At 45.3% G+C, this 25,686-nt stretch overlaps 5 protein-coding genes across 5 annotated transcripts; 3 read left to right on the top strand and 2 right to left on the bottom strand.

Moving 5' to 3' along the window:
- Positions 1-779: 779 nt before the first annotated feature.
- On the bottom strand, positions 780-2,190 carry E1B28_009517 (uncharacterized protein; the record flags this gene model as incomplete). The annotated part of the gene is made up of 6 exons (XM_043154413.1): positions 780-897; positions 954-1,089; positions 1,143-1,325; positions 1,372-1,793; positions 1,853-1,995; positions 2,044-2,190. 6 exons carry the CDS (start codon positions 2,188-2,190, stop codon positions 780-782), a joined length of 1,149 nt encoding a protein of 382 aa, XP_043006868.1.
- A 3,509-nt stretch (positions 2,191-5,699) lies between these two features.
- On the bottom strand, positions 5,700-6,540 carry E1B28_009516 (uncharacterized protein; the record flags this gene model as incomplete). The annotated part of the gene is made up of 3 exons (XM_043154412.1): positions 5,700-5,936; positions 5,990-6,262; positions 6,319-6,540. The coding sequence occupies 3 exons, from the start codon at positions 6,538-6,540 to the stop codon at positions 5,700-5,702; spliced, it is 732 nt and encodes a 243-aa protein (XP_043006867.1).
- A 698-nt stretch (positions 6,541-7,238) lies between these two features.
- E1B28_009515 (uncharacterized protein) lies at positions 7,239-9,842 on the top strand (the record flags this gene model as incomplete). The annotated part of the gene is made up of 14 exons (XM_043154411.1): positions 7,239-7,373; positions 7,430-7,769; positions 7,834-7,960; positions 8,026-8,132; positions 8,185-8,337; positions 8,402-8,649; positions 8,704-8,721; positions 8,781-8,794; positions 8,849-9,072; positions 9,129-9,194; positions 9,254-9,289; positions 9,344-9,403; positions 9,464-9,629; positions 9,692-9,842. The coding sequence occupies 14 exons, from the start codon at positions 7,239-7,241 to the stop codon at positions 9,840-9,842; spliced, it is 1,845 nt and encodes a 614-aa protein (XP_043006866.1).
- Positions 9,843-14,769: 4,927 nt separating this feature from the next.
- Positions 14,770-15,787, top strand: E1B28_009514 (uncharacterized protein; the record flags this gene model as incomplete). Its single annotated transcript, XM_043154410.1, has 7 exons — positions 14,770-14,864; positions 14,919-14,940; positions 15,000-15,078; positions 15,137-15,289; positions 15,343-15,430; positions 15,500-15,599; positions 15,665-15,787. The coding sequence occupies 7 exons, from the start codon at positions 14,770-14,772 to the stop codon at positions 15,785-15,787; spliced, it is 660 nt and encodes a 219-aa protein (XP_043006865.1).
- A 1,799-nt stretch (positions 15,788-17,586) lies between these two features.
- Positions 17,587-21,180, top strand: E1B28_009513 (uncharacterized protein). The gene is made up of 4 exons (XM_043154409.1): positions 17,587-17,762; positions 17,812-18,258; positions 18,323-18,524; positions 18,602-21,180. The coding sequence occupies exons 3-4, from the start codon at positions 18,353-18,355 to the stop codon at positions 20,767-20,769; spliced, it is 2,340 nt and encodes a 779-aa protein (XP_043006864.1). The 5' UTR covers positions 17,587-17,762; positions 17,812-18,258; positions 18,323-18,352; the 3' UTR covers positions 20,770-21,180.
- Positions 21,181-25,686: the final 4,506 nt, after the last annotated feature.

Below are 25,686 nucleotides of genomic sequence, written 5' to 3'. Positions count from 1 at the left end.
TATGCATTTCGGAGATGATCGGAGATTGTCGGGGGGTGCGTTGGTTGGAGCTGCGATTGCTGGAAGAGCGTCGGGGACGATTAACGGTACCTTGGAGTTTGCTCGGAGATAGTAAAGTATTGTATGGGTCGTTGGAATCAGAAGCATAAACGCTACTGACCCTTCGTGAAGAACTGGGAACTTGAAGATGGGATATATGAAGATGAGACCCGACATGGGTCGTAATCGGAGTAGGACGGGAAGGAAACATAGAATCGAAGATCTTGAACTGATCAGAGACGTCGTCCGGAGTGAACGACATTTTCGACTCAAGAAAAAGAATTAAACTACTGTTAAGGACGTGCGGAATGACTCAGAACCGAACGGAACCGAAGGGAGAAACGATAAGATAAGATATAAGATATGTACTGAAGGATATACTAAAAGAGGAGTGATCTAAGATGAAGAGAGGAAAGAAACGGATTTGATCGGAGCGTGTCGGAGAGCGACGAGGAGAGTGAAGGAGGTTGAAGAGAATGACGGAGTCTTGACAGTAGCCGAAGTTATTGGACAACGGCTTCCTGAGTCGAGCTGCCTTAGACCAGGTCACTGGGAAACCAGAGTCGAGTTTAATTCTAAAGAATGTAACTACTAAGTTGTACATCTTATATAGGATAGAAATGTACAAGGTCCGAGACGGATTCAATAGTCGGATCCGCATTCGGACTGCCGACTCCCAAGCCGATGGTCTAGGCTTTAATAGGTAGTACGGAGATTAAGGTAAGTGGAGTAAGTGATTGTTACGTTGGTCCGGATCGGTCCGGCATGGATGTAACAGCGAGGACTGTTTTACTTCGCTTTATTGTTGATATTTCTGAGTCTGTTGATGCCTGTTTGACAGACGCTTGTAACTGACGCCTGTAAATGGTGTCAGAAAATCGTATTTCTAGCTAAAACCTAACCCCGTGACGTACTGTCGTTCTTGTATCTGTATACCACTGAGAACGAACTTGATCTCGTCAGATGCGTCACAAAATAGCTCGTCTTTTGCTGTTGATTTGTCTTGCTCTAGAGCAAGCATGTTCATGTAAATGTTCTCACGAAAAGGCACTGTTTTAGCTAGTTGAGAATGACATATATATTTAGTGGGACTTGAAACTCACAGCGTCGTGTTTTGATATGGTACACACTGGTCCAATGGTCCCCCTCCTTCTTTGGTTCATCGCTTTCCTTACTCCACTGATTGACATTGTGATTTCCTCGAAGTCGTGACAGACCTATATAATGCTCAATAGCATCGTCTCGAAGTTTCACTGACTCTGAGTATTTGTCCGTAAGATAAGTTGCTGAGAACGTGGTCAGTTTGTAGAATTCAGATGCGCGTGAACTCACCCATGTTCACAGCCTTGCGCCAGTTCCAGAAATTATGAAGATCATTGATGGTATCGTGCCTATGACCATGATTCATCTGCCTTGTACTTCCACCAGACTGCTTCGACTCTGCCCATGATTGCTCGATTCCCTCCCCATGCATCCGTGCCGCTCCCTTGAGGTAATTGAGTGAAAACTGTACGCGGCAATCAGAATTATGACCGTCAAGGTGCATCTTGGGTATCATCCACCGAACAAAATCTATTAGCCATACCATGTCTGGGAACTGTTTGGCAGTCCGCTGGAAAAAGTAAACTCCGAATTGACAGGCTATGTCGTAGGTGCTAAGTATCCGGCGAAAGAACCTAGCTCGGACAAGCGACTTGGCCCCTACAGCATATCGTTGTATAGCGCGGACAAACACGAAGTCAGCATTCGCAAACCTATTGGGTTCTTAGCTACTAATCTTGAACACAGCTGGCCAAGATTGGTTGTTACTCACCTTTCACCCTTTTGAAGGTCAACCATCGACAGGAAGACACAATGCCGTCCACATTCAACGGCTATCACGCCGGTAATGACACAGCCCTTGAATTTCAATTTATTCTGCATGTCGACAGCGTGAAGACGGGAGCATGTGGATTTCTATGGCCACAAATCAATAACTGAGAGTAATGCCATGCAGTCTCTTACCTCGTCTTCTGGGCGAAGGACTATGCTAACAACATACTCGTTATATTCATCATCCCGGGGGAAGAAGCCTAAACCATCCAGTAGGGAGATGTCGTCAGGATCATCGACCTTTGCAAATCTTTGCAGTCCGAAGTGCCCGTCGACCATAGTTGTAAGTTGAATAATGTGCCTTACCAACGTAAATTAGCCTAACCTGGATCATAGAGAAAGGGACCCACAGGAAGTTTTCATCAATCTCATTCCAGTAACGATCGGGCACATTAAAACCTGGTTCCGGACAAGCAAAGCATGGGACTACCACACTTCCAGCTGGTCGATTTGGGAAAAATTGGTCCATACCATGAGCATGCCCACTTCTCTTCACTGCTTGTGCAACGCGAAAAATCCGCTGGACACGAAGAAACTGTTGATACGGGTCCTATACAATAATAAACACTAAATTTAATCAGTTACATAACAAGTAAACAGGACTTACGGGGATATTTGCAAGATCCGGCGAGAAGTTACATGTCTGCAGGCGAAGGGACTCAACGAAATCATATGGAGATTTCTTTGACGTAACGGTATGTAGGTGAAAGTTGGAAAGAACATTAAATGTAAAACCCGTCTCAGCACGTGCAACTGTCGCAGGAAATATTTGACAAGCTAGAAGGTCCGTGAATCGATGCTCAGGGCGTCCGTGTCCTGGGCAAGTACAGAAAACACATTTGATTCGATGAACACCATTAATGTCGACGAGAGTAAAATCTAGTGGCTTGAGGTAAGCACCACCCGCCTCGGCCGCTTTGCACCGACGGCCATGGTGATCATGACCGAAGGTGTAAACATAGCCTAGTTCACAGATATCCCGTTTATCATAGAATTTCCCATTCCAGACATGGGCCCAGTGAAGTGGTGAGGAGGAATGGGTTTCGAGGAAGCAAGTTGGGCATGAAGGTTCGAAAAATAGGCAGTCAAAGCAAAGGCACGATCGGACGGCTCCTCGACGTTGACATTTGCAAGGCTCTCCAACCGACATCCAGGATTCTCGGAAGAGCAGATAATCAACTATAACATCGAGGTTTTGTTTGAACCCTTCCATGTGGACTGATGCACCCTTTGTGGATCAATATATATTAGGGCCGTTGAGTTGGTGAAAGTCTGAAAGTACCTCACGCACCTGCCCCTTCCGAATGGATGGCTCCTGCTCATCTGTTTCCCTTGAAGTTCCCTCCAGTGGAAATCCGTGACTCTGATCATCAGAAAGGATAGTCTGAGAGCGGGGTCGCTTCAGTGGGCGATGAAGATCATCGTTAATCACCTGTATTGGCATGTCATGTGTAATAACCCGCCCCGTACTATCAGTTGTTTTGTGTTGGAACTGTGGGGCTGGGATAGGGTTAAACTCATCTGTACTGGCATTCCCAGCATTCCGCTTTCCTTTTTTCCTCGGTGAGCGTGAACTAGCCATGGGGTTGAGACAAGGAAACTGAAATCAGATAACACAGTACACGGTATATGGATAAATGTGGTTCTCACGATCTCTGCCTGCTTTGCTTCCATGATAGACCCGGTGGGGTAGATTATATATAAATCACAAGTATTTAATAGTTCATCGTGTATAGATACTTATCCTTAAAATACCGAATACTAATACTTCTTCCTGGTCAAAGACGCCAGTGGCATGCTACACTGTTATGTTCAACCCGTTATATTTCTATTCATCATAATCAATCGTTGCTCTGAGAGCCCCACTGCCAAATGTTGGCCAGAAGGTACATATGTATTAGCAGAAGATCGGTACGCAGGTCCGAATCTCTGCTCCAATGATATTGTTTCAAAACACCGCCGTATAGCAGACAACTGTACAGGTGACATTGATGCATTTGTTATGCTGGGATAGACTTAGGCAGATACCGTTCTTAGGCTAGCGCAAGCATCCCATTACTTCCCTGCTTGCGGATGGAGTGTGGGCATTTTTTAGTCCGATTTCCCGACAATCAACTGATGGTTTCCACCAGCTCCTACAGGCCACACGTTCCACGCCTGGAACTTTTGCCGTCTAATTCTCGACATCAGCCTGGGCGACTCAGGTCTCGCTGCTGGAACAAGCTAAGCATCTGTCATCCTCAGTGCGCCTGCAGCCCAATCCATGGAATCCAATCAAACATGTATTGTACATATACCAACATATGATACAATCGATACCTACCACCACCTTTTCTCTCCCGGAAAATCATTCATAGATGATATTATAAAGTGCCGAGGCTTTGCGTTCCTGACTGTTTTCGTTTTCATTGACCGTCCTTCGCAATTCTCAATTTCCGATCCCGCTGCCTGTCCGTAAAACTTTCATTATTAGTCCAGTTATTTTAAAGGGAAGTGAATATAACCACATACCTAAAACCGAATGGTCAGAAACCATACTTAGTCCTTTAGAAGTCTGATAGGAAGTGAGGGAATTAACGGAGAAAGGGAAGTACGTCTGCGCAGCGACAAGATCGTGTGAACATTGGCCTAGACAATTGCTTACGTGGTTGCACTGCCACAACATCCCACTCTTCTTCGTACCTCCATCTTGCATGCATCCACTCAGATCGATGCCTCTTCCACCTATCGCACCATCTTCAAGTCAGCAAGAACGGGAAAACTAGGAGAGAGGCGAGAGAAACAATTGAAAAGTTAGATGGTTTGTTAAAAGATTGAAAGGTGAGTCCACCACAGCAGCTACACTCCGCCGTATTATCCTGAGCCAGGCTTTAGTCAACTACTTCCTGAAAACCATGTAACTGTTTATTTGTTTTGATTGAAAACGTGTAATGTTCACCGGGTCTATTCACAGGTGATACAAAAGCAGAAAAATCAAAATCTCGTTCTCAATCTGGAAGAAAACCGAATGAATGGTCTCGATGGGTTCGAACATTGATGAGGCTGTGGGGCGCTCAACTCTATGTGCGTCTTGTCTAGTATGCGGAAATCAGTGCTATTGTGACTCAACTGACTGGTCCATTTTTAACATTTGTATTACCGTCGCCTATCTATCATTTAGATACAAATGAAAGCAAAGCATCAGATGAACATCACTCAAGCTCGGGTTTATTCATCCCAGTGCGAACCTTACTGGTCAATGAACACTTGCACATTCACTTCATTTAACGTGAAGCTACGCAATTACCAGGCAAGTCACATTCGACTTTCTCAAATGTCAACCTCAACTCACGGCACGGTAGATATAGTGATCGCTCATCACTGTCGGGCAGTTGATTTCATCAGATATGGGACATGTGTAGAATGTATAGAGAATGTGTAAAATATCCAGTAAATAGTGAGTTCTATCGTCAGATCTCTATGAATTGGATGCAGTCAGCGTTGTCGGAAATGTCCTCAGTCGGTGGTCGAAAGAAGAGTGTTCCGGATGGTCACCAGACTAGCCCAAATATTTGTCGATGTTTACTGATGTGGTTTCGGGGACATCGGTTTGATCGGTGTCCACTGTCTGGCTCGACTACACGGTGCAGCTGTCACTTGTAACACCCAAAAACTGGTGTGGTCATTCTATTATATGTTCTTTATAATATCTGAGACTCCCTCTGATTCGAAGTTCCTCTAGCTAAAGTAACTATGACTTTATTCTGGACTGTGAACAAAGGTACTCAAATTAATACTCTAAATTGTATCTAGTGGATTTCCAAACACGCCAACTTCAGGCCCAGTTGCCGGATTAACACTAACCCTTGATCAAACACAGGAGTTATGTCTGACCAAATTAATGCTGTCCATCGATGCTCGACTGTGGAATAATATTCCAAAGGTATTTTCTCCACACCCTTATCACCCAAGGTCCTTTTATGGTCCTCCATTCGAAGTCCCTCCGACTTACAATTAACGACAACTTCGATAGGCTCTTTTTGACTCTAACGGATTCATCTGTTGAGCTGTTGAGAGTAACAGGCACTAAGGTACGCACCTTTAGCCAAATTACTAGACTAAGCTTCTTAACATAGTCGTCGTTATCATCTAGTGTCAGGTCTATTAAGACGGGGAAAACAGTCCTCATGGCCCGAGAGCCGCTGAGGCCGTGTTGGACAACTGGTTGAGTAGTAGAGTAGCGGGAGACAGGTTTCAACTCCTCCTCGATAGCATAAAGCTCCGGAAACGGACCAAGTGCTGTGTGTACTGGATCCAAGGGCTGAACCAGGTAGTGAGGCTTTTCACATTCACTACCCTCTCGGGGCTTACACTGTCGACGAGGTTAGCATTCGACGAATTTGTTTTTTTTTTTGAATCAAGACTCACCACTTGGATCCAGGCTCCGGCCAATGCTCGTTGTGTGCATAAGATCGGTGCTGTGACTTTGTGACCTTGATGATGAGGTTGGTACCAACGGCTCCGGGATGGACAAGGAGAATACAGTGCAAGAGTCGACCTCAGATGCTTCTTGTTCTGCTTCCGCATCTGGGCCTTGGTCCCATGCAACCCGGCAGCTGTAGCAAGGACATAGTCAGATTGAGAGGTCATGAATGAAGATAGCCCAGGAGTAAGAGGGCCCGTACGTTCTGGACTGATCTACTGTGCGTGTCTATAAGTTAGCTCATCTCAAACATAGAATCGACCGGTCGGATCTCTAAAACTTTCTTCTCAAACTCAACAAGGCCAGCAAAATGCCAGATTCACGGTAAAGTGCTCAAATCGCTGGGCAGATCTTTAACCATAGGAACGGCATTTACAAAATTATGACATGGCGAACAGCGCAAATTTGCAAATCCTATATCCAAGCGTTTGTTGGACCATTCAACTGACATGTCCGACGAGAGCCTGCTTATTAATTGGAACGGTCACTGTAAGGAGATTCAGCCTAGTTTAGTCTCCGTGGTTTTCACTCATGACTTACCGTAACACATTGTTATTCCCTTTCTCTCTCGCAGGTGTCAAATATAACGGAACTTGAAGTCGGCTGAAATAGTTGGCAACAGGGACCTTCATTCTACGGTTTCCCTGTCGACCCTTTTTGGCACAATCTTACAATTCTCGATTCTTAGATTTTCAATATGAGAACATATGGATAACTTGATGTGGGCTGGCCAGCACAACCCCGGTTCCCTTTCTTACATCTATCACCTCTTTTCCAACCCGTCATTTCACTTCCTGCCCGTGATCCAACCCATGGGCCGCAGATCCCCTCTCCCCCCGAAGACCAACTTGCGTGGCTCGACAGCATGAGTCAGCAGCTGATATGCAAAGTCAAGAACAATGACGCCGACGTTGATGCCTTTATCGAGTCTGCGCAAAAATACTGGGAGGAACACTGGGGTCCGTTAACGCCTAAAGAAAATGTCATGCAGTATAGAAAGGTAAGTTATCTTCTTGCTCAGTCATTACGTGGCATTTTGACTACAAACCTCCTCAGTGTGTCGAAGACAGGTTCAAAAATAACCGCTTCCGAGCGAAAGGCGGAAAAGAAAAGTTGTCACCCGGTCCAACTGGAGAGTCAACCTCTCTACCGACGTTTTTCTCCCTCACCCAACAGCCTGATCCAACCCTGTATGAGCTTTTTTGTAGTGAAAGATCTGAAGATATCAACAAAGCAGTCAACGAGCAACGTGAGAAGAACTGCACGGGACATCAGCAACACCTCGGCATGCTTAGAAAGGAGCTTTCATCCGAGTACAAGTCCACGAAGACCTTATGGGTAGCAAAAGCCTGGAACGGGAGCAAGCGATGCTATCAGATGTGCCTTCTGAATCTCGGTGAACCTTAAGTCTGTCATTGTTCCTTTCTTGGTCTAACACAGTCGTTTAAGGTGCCAGGAAGTCTTCACAGCGCAAATGGAGGACTTCCTGGAATCAATTCTTGGCCGTGGTCGAGGGAAGATTGGTAACGGTAGCTTTGTGCTTTTATATTCTTACCGGGCAGCTGACAACGCCTTGAAAATGGGATGGTACGCATTCCTCCCGTTGGTCACCTGAGACCATTCTTTCTCACAACTGAAAAATTTTCTATCAGTATCAATGCGACAGCCAACAAGGCACCGAAACTCCCGGCGCTCTATCCGCTTGAGTATAATCAAATCAAGAATATTTGGGGAAACTACTGCAATCGGATTATTCCATGTAAGTTTGCCTTCGCTGATTTATGTTTTGCCACACTGATGAATTCTATTAGTAAACCAAGACATCACTCTCACCCGTTCTCAAAAATTATTTACTTGTTCCGAGGATGGATGCCCTCACTTTCCCATTGGTCAGCTTGATCTAGCCAGGACTCCACCCGTGGAGGTAGAGGGCATGCTCCGGAACTACTTACAGGCTCAGTATGGTGAGCTTTTTATTCAAAGCTACCAGCAGAAAGCAACACTCGTCCCTCATTCTTTCAATATCAGACTATGCGTGGTATAAAGCCAGAGGAGTTGGCATTGGGCCCACAGATTGGGAGCATGTAGAGTACTCCGACATGCTCCCTGAAGGTTTAGAGCTGCGAGTTCCTATAGACGGGGACTATGGCTACGTTTTTCAGCTCTACAGTTACTTTAGCTCACAGCTGAAGCAGCCGATCCAGGTCTTCAAAATTAAGGATGCAAATACTAACATGTCGATCTCCTCTGGTGTTGTATATCAAAATAAACACGTGGTATTAATCTCCGTTAGTCTATATAGTTACTGAATACGTACAACCACACCTCAGTGTCTAACCGTCACTGAGGTGTAAGTCGTCTTCTCTTCTTTTCCCATATTCAGAAGTACTCATCTTATCCTCTATAGTATACTCTCTTTAGGTACTATATCTTAATACAAGTGTCTAACCGTCACTGAGGTTATACTCTCTTTAGCCACTCTCTCGCACTCCGGAGCTCCGACGGACTCCGACGTTTCTCCGTTCTTACACTCTATTCAACACTGCGCATCACATCTGGTTGCCCAGAAGAGCCTGGTAGTCCAGCTTCCGAAGCCATTCAACCTGAGCCCGAGAGCTCCTCTGAAGCCCCCGAAGTCCCCGGATGTGATGACTCAGTCATTCCATATGAGGCTGCCGGCAGCAAGTTTTTCCCGCTAGGTACGTGCACAAAATTCAACTGCCAGTTTTCAGGTGAGACTTACGATTTTCAACAGCTGATCTTGATATTGGTGGAGATATGACACCGGATGTCGTAAATGTAACTCAAGTCCCTGCCAGCCGTTGCCAGGTACGCAACGTCCATTCTGCAAAATTGTATTCCATCTGATCGCTACCGTAGCCTCTGCTGTGCAAGGATTGATCGAGGGACCAAGAGGTAAGTATCCGATAATTGTAACAATGTACGTTTACATCTAATATGACTTTTTAGATGATCAGGTCACCCCTTCACGACGGCAAGTCTCCCCAAATGGTCAACTGCACCTTCAAGGTATGTTATTCCAGCTTCATGAAGGAGTACAATATTTATGGTTCATGAATTGAGGCGCAGACGGAGTTGATAAGTCGCAAATTGAGCTTGATCATACTCCCGGCAAGCGAGCCCAAGAAACTTCGCACAAGTCGGTTTTTGTCCCGAACAAACAGCGCAAGTCTTCCCAGCCCACGAGGAAGGCAGATAGTGGTCCAGCCAGATCATCATTGGCTACCCCGACCAGGTGAGTACTATAAGTCCTTGTATAATAATACACATTGCTTAAGCTCCGAACGCCACCAAAAGGCAGCGTCGTTCAGCTCGCGTGGCATCGCAGAATGTCGTTGAGGTCTCTGCCGAATCCTCGGACCCCAGGTCACGAGTCATCAGGAGTGGACGAAGTGGTAAAGGCACATGGGAGGAAGTTTCGGTCTGTTCGGATGAAGGAGAGAATTGAGAGTTTGGGCGTAGTTTCGCTGGTATCCAGTATTTCCCATGTTTGCCGACAATTTTGAACAGGTTGAAGTTTGGGATCAAAAATATTGAGAACTCAGTCTCATATTGAGATTGAGATAGATTTATCAAAACAGGGATGAGGTATTTAAATTGTGCAAGCTTTCGAAGTTCAATATTTCAGCTCAAACTTCGGATGTGCATGAGCTCAATTTTGAATTGAGAATTGAATTGAGATTGAGAATTATGAATTGAGAATTGAGATTGAGGAGAATTGAGATTGAGACATTATGGTACTTAAACGCGTCAAAAAATCATTTGATTTTTTTGCGTGGATTTTTCCCCCGCAAAGTCAAAATAATGTCGCGCAGTTTGGGATGTTCGTGAACTCCGTAATTCCGCACAGTCACGATTTCCGAAGTCAATCGCACGATCGAAAAGAATCTCACCGCACAATCGAGACTGCGTTTCCACTCGCGCAGTTTCGAGGTTCAGTCATGATTTTGATTATTTCATTGACTTTATCAGTTGTATAGGCTAGGGTTGAGGACATTGATATTTTGGTGTCACACATACTGAAGTTTCGGTATGTAGAGTAGTTACTAGTAAGAAATAGATGAAGTAATTAAAGGTATACTGTGGTAAACTAGGAACATCCAAAGAATTCATTAACAACAAGATCTGCAATCTTATCAAAGAAAGCATGGATATGATAGGTCAACATAAACAGGACTGCCAGTAGCGATAAAGTTAACGCCCGGATAAGGCAAGGGATGGGTACGGACACAAGGAGGGACTGATAATAGGGAGGTTAATCGACTTGGAGGTGAAGTTGCAGCCGGTTACCAATGAACGTTGATGTTGAATCCTGACGAGGAGTCAAATTTGGGATGAAGGGCTCTGAGGAGGAAAGCATTTTAAACTCACCATTGACCCTTGTCGCCAATAGAACAAATATGCTCCGAATCCTTCATCCAGTCTGATTCCGAGTTCAAAGCAGATTTTGAGCAGGTTAGTTAGGTTGGGGTTGTGAAAAGATCAAATTGAACTTCGTGGCCATACCTTACCGTCCTTGATCTTTGCCAATACCTGGAGGAGCCTGAAAACTGGCCATAATGATGAAGGGATGAGGAAACGTGTTAGACAAGGCTGCCAGCAAAGCGTTGTTGTCAGCTGTTTACTGCATGCAGCGGTCCGCCGCTCGCCGATTGTCGGCTTTTGCCGGATAACTTGTGCTGGATACGTCACTGTTATGACTGCCGAAGACTGCCGAGGCACGCCATCACTAGAAAAACTGACCGGCTTGACCGGGTTATAGTAGCCGGACCGTCAAGATCTAAACATAAATAGTGCGACGAAAAGAATTGCAACTGTGCGGAGAAAGCGCACAATCCCGACGGTGTGGTGAGAATTTTTCCGATTGTGCGATTAAGTCCTGAGATTGCGACTGTGCGGATCTTACAGAGTTGAGTTTGCGACGAATGTCCCAAACTGCACAATGCTTTTTTGACTTTGCGGGGAAATTTTTCACGCAAAAAAATCAAGTGAATTTTTTGTGCGGATTTTTTCCCCGCAGAGTCAAAACAGTGTCACGCAGTTGGAGACATTCGTCGCAAAGTCAGTTTTGTGAGATTTTGTGCGGATTTTTTCCCCGCAGAGTCAAAATGGTGTCGCACAGTTGGGGACGTTCGTCGCAAAGTCGGCTTTGTGAGATCCGCACAATCACAATTTCCGATTTCAATCGCACAATCGAAAAAAATCTCACCGCACAGTCCGGATTGTGCGTTTTCTCCGCAAAGTTGCGATTATTTTCGTCACACATTGAAATTCATATTTTGACGGTCCGGCTATTATTACCCGGTCAAGCCGGTCAGCTTTTCTGCTTCGGCACTCTCTTCGGCAGTCACGAGTAGCAGTGACGTACCCAGAACAACGTGTCCGGCAGACCGACGATCGGCGAGCGGCAGACCACTACGTGCTGTAAATAGCTGACAACAACACTGGTCCTAACACATTTCTTCATCCCCTTCATTGTATTGTACATTGTACTGATTATCTTTGGTTATCTTCTTTGTTTACCAGTTGTTTATTTGTTTAACTACAGCTTTAGTTTATTTGGTTACCTTGGGTTACATTCTTTTAGTAGATTGTCGCTCGTTCTCATACTTTAGTCTATCTTGAAATACCAGTGGTCATCTCAGTTCTCTCAAGTAGTTCTTTCTTTCTTGTGTGTGGTCAGCATTTCATGATGCTGCCCCCACAGTAGTGATAAAGATCAAGGATAGTAAGATATAATGGCCATGAAGTTTAATATGAGCTTTTCACACATTCCAACTTTGGAATAAGACTAGATGAAGGATAAGCACATTGTTTCACTGGGGTCTTCACCCAGCTTAACCTCCCTATAATCAACCCCCCCTTCTGAGTCCTTACTTATTTCTGCCTTAATTTTATCAGTACCAGTCCCTTTTACATATACCCCAGTCACAATCTTCCTCAAGCCTGTCACACTGCATTGAGGAACACTTGTTAATATTTGGCTGATTTATGTCAGGAGATAGTAGAATAATCAGTAAGTACTCAAATTATTGCTATTCATTAGAAGACATTAACTGACAGCACCCAGAAATTACAAGACTATACCTGAGGCAAGATTAATTTTTGAAGCAATCAGTCACAGGGAGATATGTGAGTGTGGAGGAAAATTGCTACTAAATATTCTAACTATGGTATTCTGTAGAAGGTAACTGTTTCTCTCTCCCTCTTCTCTTTCTTTCTTGTTTCTTTCAAAGGGTGTATCTATAAGTATGTAAGGCTAAGTAAGAATACAGCAATTGTCAGTATGTAGCTTGAAAATACCATTATCGTGTACCCCAAAGAGAATTTTACCTGTACTTGAATATCCTCTCTCTCGGAAACTCAGGTGAGTGTTATGTCATCACAGAAAACTTGACCGGGTAATAATAGCCGGCAAATAGCCGGATCGTCAAAACCTGAATTTCAATGTGCGACGAAAATAATCGCAACTTTGCGGAGAAAACGCACAATCCGGACTGTGCGGTGAGATATTTTTCGATTGTGCGATTGAAATCGGAAATTGTGATTGTGCGGATCTCACAAAGTTGACTTTGTGACGAACATCCCCAACTGCGCGATACCATTTTGACTCTGCGGGGAAAAAATCCGCACAAAAAATTCACTTGATTTTTTGACGCGTTTAAGTACCATACCTTCCCACATCCTTTTCTACGATGGTCGATATCTGTGAATAGCGCATGGTGTTGGAACTCTCTTCCGGAGAATTCAATGCACTGCCCCATGGTGCCCGCCATTCAGTGCGATATTTTCTGAGTCTTGGTCCACTCGCTGCACTACGCCACGCCAACCTCTTCTATGGTGGATGGTGACTTTGGTTGGGAATCTTGGGATCCTTCATATCTGTTTGCTTTTGAGAGTACGCGGGAGGAGTTGAACCTTTAAATGGTTCGATATGCGTAGGTCAGTTTGAGTTTGAAACGATTCTGTAGATGTGGCGCACTCAGAAGTCGGACATTTGCCGTTCGTAGTAAAAATGCATATTGTTTCTGACAGAAGAGTAATTGTAGTATGAGGGGAAGCGAAGGAAGAAGCGAGGCTGCGTGATGATTGTTGAACGTTGCGCGACTGCAAAAACTCGTAGTATGAGCCCCTTTCTCAGTCTCGACACGCCCAGTTCCTACATTTGAACCTCAGCAAATCTGTAACCCTCGCCTGCACCAAATCAAGGCCGCCCGCTTCTGCTCCCACCGTCCCCAACTTTGTGTCACCCGAAGAAAGCGTTCAGTTTTGAGGTTATAGGGTAGAGGAGTATACATATGGTGATCCGACGAATCCGGTTCGGTAGTCAGGATGATGTATGATCTAACAAATGTCTTAATCACGTCGGAGGCGACTTGTGGAGATGAAAGGGAAAACAACAGTATTGGTGACAGCACAACGCTAGAGAAGACACGCAAGCCACTGCCGCCGGTGTGAAATTATGAAAGCAGGAAGGAGGAAGTATGATAATCGAAAGTTGCGCAACAGCGACCTCCGAGGTTTATGTTTGTAAAGGTGAAAAAAAATTAATTGTTGCTTACATCTGGCACAACCTCACCTGTACCGATCATTTTCTCCGGAAACGATGTTTTGACGTTCTGTATGGCAGAAATATTCTGAGGAAAAACGTCGCATTTCTTTCCAGATTAGCGTCTATTATCAACTTCACGGTAGAGAGGTCCAGGATTTTACGGAAATTGGCCTTGTTCCGTTTCGATCACTTTCGACTTGTTGACGTACATACAGGACGCCAACCAAAATGTGAGTCAATATCAGTGGCAAAGTAGTACTGTCAGTAGTTCGGTAGCCATGAATGATGGTCCGGATAGCTATTCTTGTCTGCATTGAGATATAAAATACATAGAGAAGGTCCTCTGACACACTTCTGAGATTTTGCCCCCAACTCCCAATGATCCTTCCTCGACATCCTGACGATGTTCAAGACTCAGTCCTGTTTGAAAATTATAGAATCTCACTCGTTATCAAGCCCATTTTGGATATTTTTGTAAGTAGGTATTCTTTGAGTTTGAGTCACATTTTGACATTCATCCCGTAGATACCTACTTTCCTCTATGGCAAGAACTGAATTCTACTTCTCAGAATCCTTGGGCTTACCATTCAATTAGGTGTATATGCCATTTTGTACGGCATTTGCATTAAATTGCTTGCAAAGAAGAAGAATGTAAACAGGCCTCTTTACATCACTATCTTGACAGCCCTGTTTCTTCTTTCCACTGCAGACCTTGTCCTTGATGTCATCTCCATTGTCAACTACAGCTCTAACATTATAAAGAACAATGTCCTGAGCCAGACAACAGTAGATGATAGGGTACAATTGTATACTCCAACAATGTATGTTGAATCCTGACTTTGGAGAGTGGACTGGTGGGCTCATAGATTTTCTTTGGTTCCCCAGGCGTGCAAACTTTTGCATTTTTGTGTTATCAAGGTTTGTCTCAGAGTAATCATGTCAATTCCTCCCTTGCTTAATGTGTATAAATAGCTTCCTTGCTGATATTGTTCTCGTCAGTCATGCTGTACTCTTGAACTACCCACTGTAACTGTTCACTGAACTTCCTAACAGATTCTACGCTGTTATTTCATCTGGAACCAGAGTCTTATAGTGGCAATCATACCAGCCATTATCTGCATTGGATGTAGTGGTAAGCCACTCAGACCATCTATCCTGGATGCTAGTTTTCAATGTCTTGAGTAAATCAGTGGGGGGATTCATTACTGCAGGAACTGCAGACAAATTGATACTAAGTGATAACCACTCTTGGCTCACATTACATGCTCAAGGTGGGAATGCCCTTTTTGCGGCATGGGTCACAGCAGAACTGGCCATCAATGTCATTCTAACATGCATGATCGGTGAGTCCAGAAACCTTTGCAATTACAGTAGTTCACTCATCTCCAACTTGTAGCTGGGAAAATCTTGATAATCCATAGGCAAGTACGAAAGATTCTGGGTAACAATGTCCAAAGTATGCACCAATCAATCGGGATCATTGTGTAAGCCATAGCCTATTGGTTACCTTCCTTTCCTACTTAGCTTCTAATATCATTCCTGTGTTATTTCAGGATTGAATCTGGGATGATGTATCCTATTGCACTTATTCTCATGCTTTCACTCCCAAGTACTCCAAAAGAATATGTGTCATACTCAGTGATTCATATTGTGGTGAGTCCTTATCAGGCAAACTTCCTTACAACTTCATTGACATGATCATGAACTCAAACTTTAAGGGGATTGCACCAACTCTTATTGTGGTCCGTGTTGGCCTTGGGATTATTGTCCAAGATGTTCAGTCAGGCCTCAAAACTATGCAAGCAGTAGAACCAAGTGGGAACAATTTAGATTCTCAGTGAAGTTAGGTTGGTCAGTGTAGGGTTTATTGCATCAGTTGCATGCCAAATATCTATAAAAGGGATCAAGTCCCAATGTGAACTTTGATGTCAAGACTTTTTTTTTTTTTCTCAAAATGCCATAATATCAACTCTCGTCGAACCTTGACCAAGTACTTACTTATCCTTCATCCCAGCCTCTGGAACGAATAACGAAACCGACAATCGTCCGAGTTAGACGGAGGGCTATACTTAACAGGATGAGGAACCGTATCACGTTGATATCACGCTTGATCAACTGAAATGATCTGAACAAGAATTTTCGCATTTCGCATATTCCATTGACTACATGTATCCCATGCCACATGGATAAAAAGTTATGGAAAGCATGTATGTAAAACGCCATCCGAGTAATATGCTGCCCTGCAGGATGCCGACGGTCATTGTATGAATCTCCCCATCCCAGGATATGTACTAGTTGAATTGTTCGGACTAGCTGAAGTATAGAGTAGCCTAAGTTTACATCTACGTAGTGCAACCTTGATAGGCAATCATAATGGTGCCAACGGTCACTGAATGTGTATGGTGACTTGTATACTCAATGTTCTAGAACCGGCAACCGACTGAGTTGAATTCATATTGGTTTAGCGCTCCGATGAGACTCCCGACCCTACCTGAGTCAGTACATAAAATCATATGCTACCGTCTACGTGGAGTGCCAGCCGTGTAAAGTACTTGCGACGGATGTAAGTACATACCACTGCCCAAGCCAGTGCAGTCTGCCGCGTTGCAAGTATGTAGCCCCAAGGTGCTAAGAATCGGGGAGTTGACGTTACGTCGGGGACGGGGACTCTAATCGCTGGGTGCAGCGCGTTCCAAGCAACCTGTAACCTCTGTGTTACGCGGAATTCAGATATTCAATGCCGGGCCTCGAACAGAGATTGTTGTTCACCTTCGGCACTACGCAGGGTCTGTATTGGAGCTGTCGACAACTTCATGTTGTTACGGTGGCTGACCCTAGAAACATTAGCATTACGGTTGAAAAAATAAGCACAGTAGACGAAAGCGAAAAGCAATCGACTGTCACCTCATCCGGAAATCTGGTCAATGGGTTATCGAGAAAATAATCCTGCTCAAGTCCACCTCTTACTTGAAGACAAATCGGTGGACGTTTCAGCGTAGTCTTGGCACCATCTCGACAATCTTTCCAACACGATGACGGCGTGGTTGTGAGGAACCTATAATTAAGTAACGACACATGTCAGAGGTCCTCAGGTCATCCCTGGATGGTACTGCAATGACAACTGCGACTTGAGCGAACGTGGGTTACGGGGTCGCACGCGCCCACTGACACTGGTCTTGTCCGGTCATGGCGAGCGCGGTGTCGCTGGAAGAAAAGAACATGTTTCATTTTGTGTGAGCCATGTGATTTTTTTACGGCGGCTAGAACATAAGAAGTAAGTACATCCCTCGTAACATCTACTCTATACCAACGCAGGGTCGACAGTGCATATGCCAACCCAATGTCAATCGATAAAGTTCATCCACTACGGCATGTTGCGGCATACGCAGTGACAACCTGAACGGCGAACAGCCAGGCTACACAATGTAACACTCCAGGGAAGGTGAGGCGAAGGCAAATCAAGCGAGGGAGACTGGACAACGCGACAGACAAGTGGGTAGAATAGAATAGAAACTTATGAACGACGAACGGCGGCGGCCTCGAGACGTCAATCGATACGAAACGAAACGACATGATGGTTGAACGTAACGTGACGTTGTTATTGTCGTGACAGCCGATGTGACTGTAACTGAGGTTCCGTTTGCTGTACACCGCCATGATCGGAGGCCGGGACCCGCACTCGCCACTCCTTCGACTGCCTTCATGCTGTATTTTTTTTACCCTTGAAGAATATGGCCAACGCCCTGAATTTGACTTGAAGGTTGTTTAAATCTGAAGGCTGTCAGATTGTCGCACTTGTATTGTACTTGCATATGGGTGAGTGGCCCGGTTTTCCGTTTCCATCAACGGCTGATGAAAAATTAAGTACAAATGTACAGTATCGTAGTGGCGAAGGGGGAAAGGGAGGACCGAGGTATCCTTTCAGCATTCATTCTATCATTGCCCGTGCAGTCTGAAGCAGTTACAGCTAAGGCGTAGAGACCGTTTTCATGCCTCTGCGCATAGCCGCCAATCAGTCCAGAAACGTTCGCAACTAACCCTCCTTTCCTGGAGACCGATCAACGATAGACTTTCGCTGCCACAAACTTCGATCATAATTTGTCGGAACATGTGAACATTCAACACGCTATCCCGTCCATCATGATGGAAGATGGTATCCAGGTCCAACCAGTTTACGGGAGGAGCGCTACCTAATTCCAACCGGAATGGCTTCTAATGGGGAGGGTATATTATATGTATACTGGATGCCAAGGATCCCTGCCTTTTGTTTTGTCCCTTTTTTGTCCCCCCTTGGTTCGCAAGCGCAAGTCAGGTGCGTGTCGGCTTTCTCTTACACGAACAGTGACACAGGTATTCACACAGGCTTTATTTTATAGTATTAGGACCGCCAATCACTTCTTCTACATATGAGTTCCGCAGCTGTCGCATCGGGCCTTGTTTCCACCAGTGCTCGTCGTACCACACCATCATCGCGTTCACATTCACATTTGCGCTCAGACGGGCGGACTACAGCTACAGATCCAGATGCAAAGAGAAAGCGGGAAATGAGAACTAGAGGGGCGGATGTCAATTGCAATGGTATGTACCCCTAAAAAATCTTAAATGATCCTCGTTCTCCGGTAATCTGATTTCCCTCATAAAAATCCAACTCTTAGGCGACGCCGCTTTCAAAACGGGGAAACATTCAAGAAGTTCAAAATCGACTACAGCACTAACACAAACACCGCCTACAATTCCGAGTCCGACTTCCTTCCGTTTCCAATCTACCAAGACCGATACCAGAACCCAGCTTATTCATCGCGAGAAATTCCCCACTGCATCAAGTACGAATGCTACGGACACGGACAACGGACAGTTCAGGCGTGACACCGAAACACCCACGTACTCCGGTGACCCCAGGATCATACAAATACAATCATCACCGTCTTACCAACATGTGGCTAAAACGCTAACGCTAACATCGGCAAAGAATGATGAGGCTATGCCGGGGACCCTGAATACAGAAACCCGGCGTCGTTCGCCGTCATTTCCAGTGCCATCGTTATATACATACGGCGTTCATGCTCAGGGTTTTACCTCCCCCATTTCCACTTTGGGGTGTGCTACACCCATTCCCCCTAAGGAGGACGAGATGAATTTCCATTTCCTTACGAATACGAATACGACGACGAGGAACCATAGTGGTGGGGAGGAGGGAAAGTCACGACGGCAGAAAGAGAAAGAGTCGTCCGTTCGAGGGTGGTCAGGTCTTAGAAAAAGTGCGTCCGACGCGAACTTTACCCCCCAACCGTCGTCGTCGTCGCCGAAACCACCAGTTCGTCCTTCTACTTCTCCCTCCATCTACCCCCTCGCCTCCACCGCCACCACCACTGCTGTTGGTGCTGTTTCTAAATCCAAAATACCGTTCATCACTATTAAATGGTTGACAAAGCGGCGTTACGGTGATCGCAAGGAAGCAGAGTCGCAGGGTTTAACAATACCACATCCACATCAGCGACTGTTGCCCCACCCCATCCCCGTCTCTACCTCTGAGACGAAGACAAACACGTGGAAGGTACCCCACCCACCGAGTCCACCTCCCTCCTCGACCTACGAAGAGTTCGAATTAACCACGGTTGCACGTACCCTACCCCGTCCCCGATCCCGACGACGTTCGAAATCAATCATCCAGGAGAATAGTACTACTACTAGACAGACCCGAGTGTCCCTGATTATCGATCATGTGGAGGACATGTCAGATTCGGAAGAAGACCCGATGGTGCCTGCTACACCACCACCACCCCCTCCTCCACCACCAGCATTACCTTCGCTACCAAAGGGGAGTGGTGGTGCGAGTGATAAAGTACAAAGACTCTTCCCTTACGATTCACGTCACCTTCCCCACTCTGCATCCAGACATATGGGAGTGGGCAAACGACCTCGACCGCGTTTGCATTTGAATCTTACCTTTGCACGTCCGAGTTCGCAGGCTCAGTTTCCCCACCGCAACCGGTGTGATTCGCATTCGCCGGCTACACCGACGTATGATGAGAAAGATGGGTGGTGTATAGATGATAGGTATCTAGCTGGGGGAAGTAGTAGTGGTGGAGGGAATGAGTACCACGATGGTGGGGGTGACGGTAAGGAGGAGGAGGAGGATGACGATGGAGGAGGTATAACCCCTGTTTCTGATATTGTGTTTGGGGAACGGCCGTCTACGCCTACGCCTACCGCTACGTCTAAGCCCCCCCTGATGAAGAAAGAGGGTGAGGAGGGGTCCGTGTTGAGTTCAGCAGGGGCATCGTCATCGGCTAAGACGTTGAATTCTTCTTCTTCGACTTCTTCTCCTCGTTCTGGTTCTAGTTCTCGGTTTCGTGCGTTGCCGACCCCACCTCCTTCTCGTCCTCCTCCCCCTCTTGCATCGGGTGTAAGTGATCCTGGTTGTCCCGGTGCCCCCTTTGCTTTTCCTACACTCCCAACACCACCTCCAACCCAACCCAAATTTCAAATTATCTCTCCAGACGAGGATCATAATCATAATCACGAAACCTTAACTCCACCAACTCCACCAACCAAAGTCGACTCCAACAGTGACCGTAGTCTTCTTCACCCACTCCCCTCCTCTCCTCCTCCGACTCCAACGTTGACCACGAGCACGAGCACGAGCACGACCCGCTCAAGCTCCTACGGAGCAATCTACTCCCGAGCCACTTCCCCTACACCTGGTCTTTGGAATGTACTCGATTCGAGAGAGGTGGCTGTGGAGCCTAGGTTGGGACCTTGGGTTGGGTATTGGAATCGGGGGTCGTTGCAGGAGGTTATGGAGGGGTTGAGGGGGTTGTAGTAAATGGTGGTGCGTGGGTTGGTTGGTCCGCCGCTGTCCTCTCATCGTCTGTTTACATTTTTTTTCCCCTTCGTTTGGTACTTTCCTTTCTTTTTTTTTGTCTCTTCTCTTCTTTTTTTTGACATCATCGAGGTCGCATTTTCCCAGAATCTTAATTATCTTTCGCACCGAGTTGTAAAAAAATCATTTGTACTTTTTGCAAACATCGTTTTCATCTATGGTTTTCTTGTTATCTTATTATCATACTTCCTCCAACTCCTAGCTTACTTCCGGGTCCGCTCATAATGATTAATAATCCCCCTAATCACAACGGTCTGTTCCGAAATGTACATATATGTATGTAACTCGTACCGTACATGAGCAACTAAACTAAGTAAAAACGGTACTATCTTGTTTCACAAGTGTCCAACGAGCCGCGTTTTTGATTCGACAAGAAAGATGGCGGTTGATTTCGTTCGACCCAGTGGGAACCATCGCTCGGACCTTTTTTTACGAGGTCTAATCAACTAGTTGCTGTTAACCTGTTTAGAGGGGCTTGTGTGTGTGATTCGATCAACATCAATAGATGTGCTCAGCTCAGTGGACGCTGGACCGTGCTGGACGGGGATACTTAAAACTACGACTACAACTAGCGTCAACTTCTCCATCTGTCCTAGCCTGGATCCAACAGTTTGTTGTTTTTTCACTGTGGGCCTTGCAGTAGGTGCATTGGCATACATCATTTAGCGAGGGCCGTCGATCGGAGGTCTGTGCCATGTCTAGAGACAACGACCCCATCTTTGTAACAAGTTGATGTAAACGTTCAAGCATTCGTACTCAAGATCCCACTCGATTTGGCACAAGGGACCGTGTGCCCCGGCGGTAGTCAAGTAAATTGTAACCTGCAAGAGCCTAGGAACGACAACTGCCCAGTCCGCCTATTTTTATTGATTCGATATTGAGGCCTATAGTACTGTAGGCTACTTATCCTCGTTCTGGCCCCACGGGTTGCGACTACGAACTATATCCACTATCATGCCGCGCCACAGGGACTCCGTCGTACTTTGGGCGCTATCATGATGTTAGTCCTTTCCCGCGACAGTAACTAGTGGTCCCCGTTACTTAAGTTTGTGAGTACATACTGAAGTGATGAACTTACTAAAATCCGAGTCGTCGTCGTGGAGGTTGATTGATCTGATCTCTGAGTCTGAGTCTTCGGACATGCCGGTTATTGAAAAGTTTCAAAGTGGCGCGCCTCGAGATCTGTACGGCGGCCCGGAGGTTTGACTTGCGGTTATTTTTAGTTTTAGTGTGAGTGAGAAGTATTGATATTCTGTACTTAGACCGTCACACAGTCCGATCCTCGTCGTCCAGTGAGGGAGAGGAAGTATTGTACGACGAGCGTGGGAGATGTCCAAGCCTGTGAAATGGGAATTAATGTGATCCGAGTCTTGACTTGGGTGATAATCGAGAGATCAAAAGAGTAAAGTTGGGTGGGTTGGGCTTCTTGATGATCAACTCGGGATCAGAGAATACATTTCGAATTGATGAGCTGAGTAATTGGAATAAAGAAGGAGTAAAAAAAAGCAATGGCAGTCCACGCGCACGCCGCGGAATGAGATCTTGAGAAGCAGCGTTCGGGAGGGTCATTATTTTCGAGGATGGGACCCGTTGAAACTTGATACGGTTGAAACAACCGAAACAACCGAAACAACGTGATGCACGAAAGGCCGTGATACTCGCACAGTGGGGGGTGTATGTTTTCACTTTTGTTCCGCGGGCGAAGGCTCGTAGATGAGCAACGAAAATGAATTAATAAACGTTTGAACCTGCATATGATTAGGCTGCATAGCATCCACTGACGTCTAAAAGCATGCATGATGTGAGCGAGTCAACAGACGTAACCGAGGAAGTCAGAGGGATGGATGAGTCGCTTTTGAGAAATATCACAAAGGTGAATAAAAGATCGCTGTTCGAGGACCGAGGTGGAATATCTGAATTCCAGGTAACACAGAGGTTACATGCTGCTTGGAACGCGCTGCACACAGCGACTATAGTCCCGTCTCTGGCGTAGCGTCGACTCCTCGATTATTAGCACCTCAGGGTTGCATACTTGCATTGTAGCATTGGCTTGGGCAGTGGTATGCAAGTGGTATGTACTTATGTCTATCAGAAGTGCTTTCAAAGTACTTTACACGACTGGTACTCCACGTAGCATCATGATATGATTTATCATTTTATATACTTTATGTACCGGGTTTACTGACTCGGGTAGGGTTGGCAGTCTCATCGACATCCTGCGCGACAGTATATTACTTGGATGGCATTTTACATACATGCTTTCCATTCTTCATCCATTTGGCGGGGAATACATGTTGAAATACTATGGGAAATGTGAAAATTCTCATTCAGATCGTTTCAGTTGATTAAGCATGACACCAAGTGATACAGTTCCTCATCCCGACAATTGTCAGCTTGGTCGTTCATTCCAGAGGCTCCGAGAGGCTATATTATAGCACTTTAAGAAAAAAAAAGATTTTGACATGAAAGTTCACATTGGGATTTGATCCTCTTATATATACTTGGTATGCAACTAATGCAATAAACCACTAAATTAGCTAACCTAAGTTCACTGAGAATCTGAAATGTTCCCACTTGTTTCTACTGCTTGCATAGTTTTAAGACCTGACTGAACATCTTGGACAATAATCCCAAGGCCAACACGGACCACAATAAGAGTTGGTGCAATCCCCTTAAAGTTTGAGTTCATAATGATCATGTCAATGAGGCTTAAGGAAGTTTCCCACTAAGTACTCACCACAACTTGAACAATTGAGAATATCACAGTTTCACCCCCACCCCCAGAGTCTGTGAATGAAAGCAAGAGAATAAGGGCAATAATATACATCATCCCAGATTCAATTCTTAAATAACCCAAGGATGATATTAGAAGCCAAGTGGAAGAGGAAGAGAACCAATGGCTTACACAATGATCACAATTGATTGGTACATACTTTGGACATTGTTACCCAGAATCTTTCGTACTTGTCTATGGATGAGAAATATTTTCCCAGCTACAAGTTGGAAATGAGTGAATAACTGTAATTGCAAAGGATTCTGTACTCACCGATCATGCATGTTAGAATGACATTGATGACAAGTTCTACTGTGACACATGCTACAAAGAGGGTGCTTCCACCCCAAGCATGTAACCAATGAAGGTGATCACTTAGTATTGACTTGTCAGCAGTTCCTGCAGTAATGAATCCCCCCACTGATTTACTCAAGACATTGAAAACTAGCATCAAGGATAGATGGTCTGAGTGGCTTACCAGTACACCCAATACACATAATGGCTGGTATGATTGCCACTATAAGATGTTGGTTCCAGATGAAATAACAGCGTAGAATCTGTTAGAAGGTTCAGTGAGCAGTTACAGTGGGTAGTTCAAGAGTACAGTATGACTCACAAGGACAATGTCAGCAAGAAAGCTATTCATACACATTAAGCAAGGGAGCAATTGACCTGATTACTCTGAGGCAGACCTTGATAATACAAAAATGCACAAGTTTGCACGTCTGGGAGACCAAGGGAAATCTATCAGTCCAGTTCACACTCCGAAGATTCACATACAATGTCAGAGGGAACCATGATACCCTGTTATCTACTGCTGTCTGGCTCAGGACATTGTTCTTTATAATGTCAGAGCTGTGGTTGACAATGTAGATGACATTAAGGACAAGGCCAGCAGTGGCAAGAAGAAACAGGGCTGTCAATGCAGTAATGTAAAGAGATCTGTTTGCATTCTTCTTCTTTATGAGCAATTTAATGCAAATGCCATACAAAACGGCATATACCCCTAATTGAGTGGTAAGTCCAAGGATTCTGAAGAGGCAGAATTTAGTTCTCGCCATATAGGAAAGTAGGTATCTACCAAGCAGTTGGAAGAATGTTAAAATGGGATTCAAACTCAAAGTGTACCTACTCACAAAAATAGTCCTAATGGGCCTGATAACAAGCGCAGTTCTATAATTTTTAAACAGGACCAAGTCTTGAACATCATCGTCAGGATATCTAGGAAGGATCATTGGGAGTTGGGGGCAAAATCTCAGAAGTGTGTCAGAGGACCCCCTATATATATCAATGCAGACACCCAGTAAGAATAGATATCGTAAGATCTGAATGATCATTCTTCACTACTGAACTACTGCTTTACCACTGATATTGACTCACATTTTGGTTGGCATCCGGTATGTACGTGAATAAGCCATTCGTGAAATCGGAATCAGAAAATCAAAACAGAACAAGGCAAATTTCCGTAAAGTGCTTGACCAATAACAGAGCCCAATCACTGCTATCTAATTCGGGCAGAAAGACAACGTCTTTCCTCGGAAGGATTCTACCATACAGAATGTAAAAAATATTGCCATCGTTTCCGGAGAACAAGGTACCGGTGAGGCGACTCGGAGGCCCGACGTAAGCAATAATTATTGATTTTTTCATCCCTATAAACTTCATAAATGACGCTCTCGCGCAACATACTTCATCTCATTAGATCATACACCCTGACTACCGCCCAAACGATTCCGTCGGATCACCATATACACAATTCTCCATTCTATAGCCTCAAACCTGAACGCTTTCTTCGGCGGACACAAAGCTTTCAACGCTTCAACATTCATCACGCCTCGCTTCTTCCATCGCTTCCTCTCATACTCTTCTGTCCCCGTATCAAGTCTCTGGAAGTTCCATGACGCCGGTTTAGGACTTGGCGCATTCCCTTTACCTTCACACCCATCCCCGGGCTTGGGCCTCATCGCCAGAACCCACCAATCGCCTTTCTCGAACCCTACACTAGCGCAATGCCATCGCATTCGTAATTCACAGTTACCTCTTCTTCACTCGTGCACGCTTACTTCCTCAGAAAACTGGGATAT

The sequence above is a fragment of the Marasmius oreades genome, chromosome 6 (assembly GCF_018924745.1).
Source record: "Marasmius oreades isolate 03SP1 chromosome 6, whole genome shotgun sequence".
Taxonomy (NCBI): Eukaryota; Fungi; Basidiomycota; class Agaricomycetes; order Agaricales; family Marasmiaceae; genus Marasmius; species Marasmius oreades.
Note: the sequence above shows the minus strand (reverse complement) of the source record. Positions and strands in the feature narration are given on the sequence as shown.

Coding starts and splice junctions, on each gene's coding strand:
- E1B28_009513 (XM_043154409.1), top strand. CDS start 18,353: ATGAGTTCCGCAGCTGTCGCATCGGGCCTTGTTTCCACCAGTGCTCGT. Junction 18,525..18,601: donor GGCGGATGTCAATTGCAATG/GTATGTACCCCT, acceptor TCCAACTCTTAG/GCGACGCCGCTTTCAAAACG.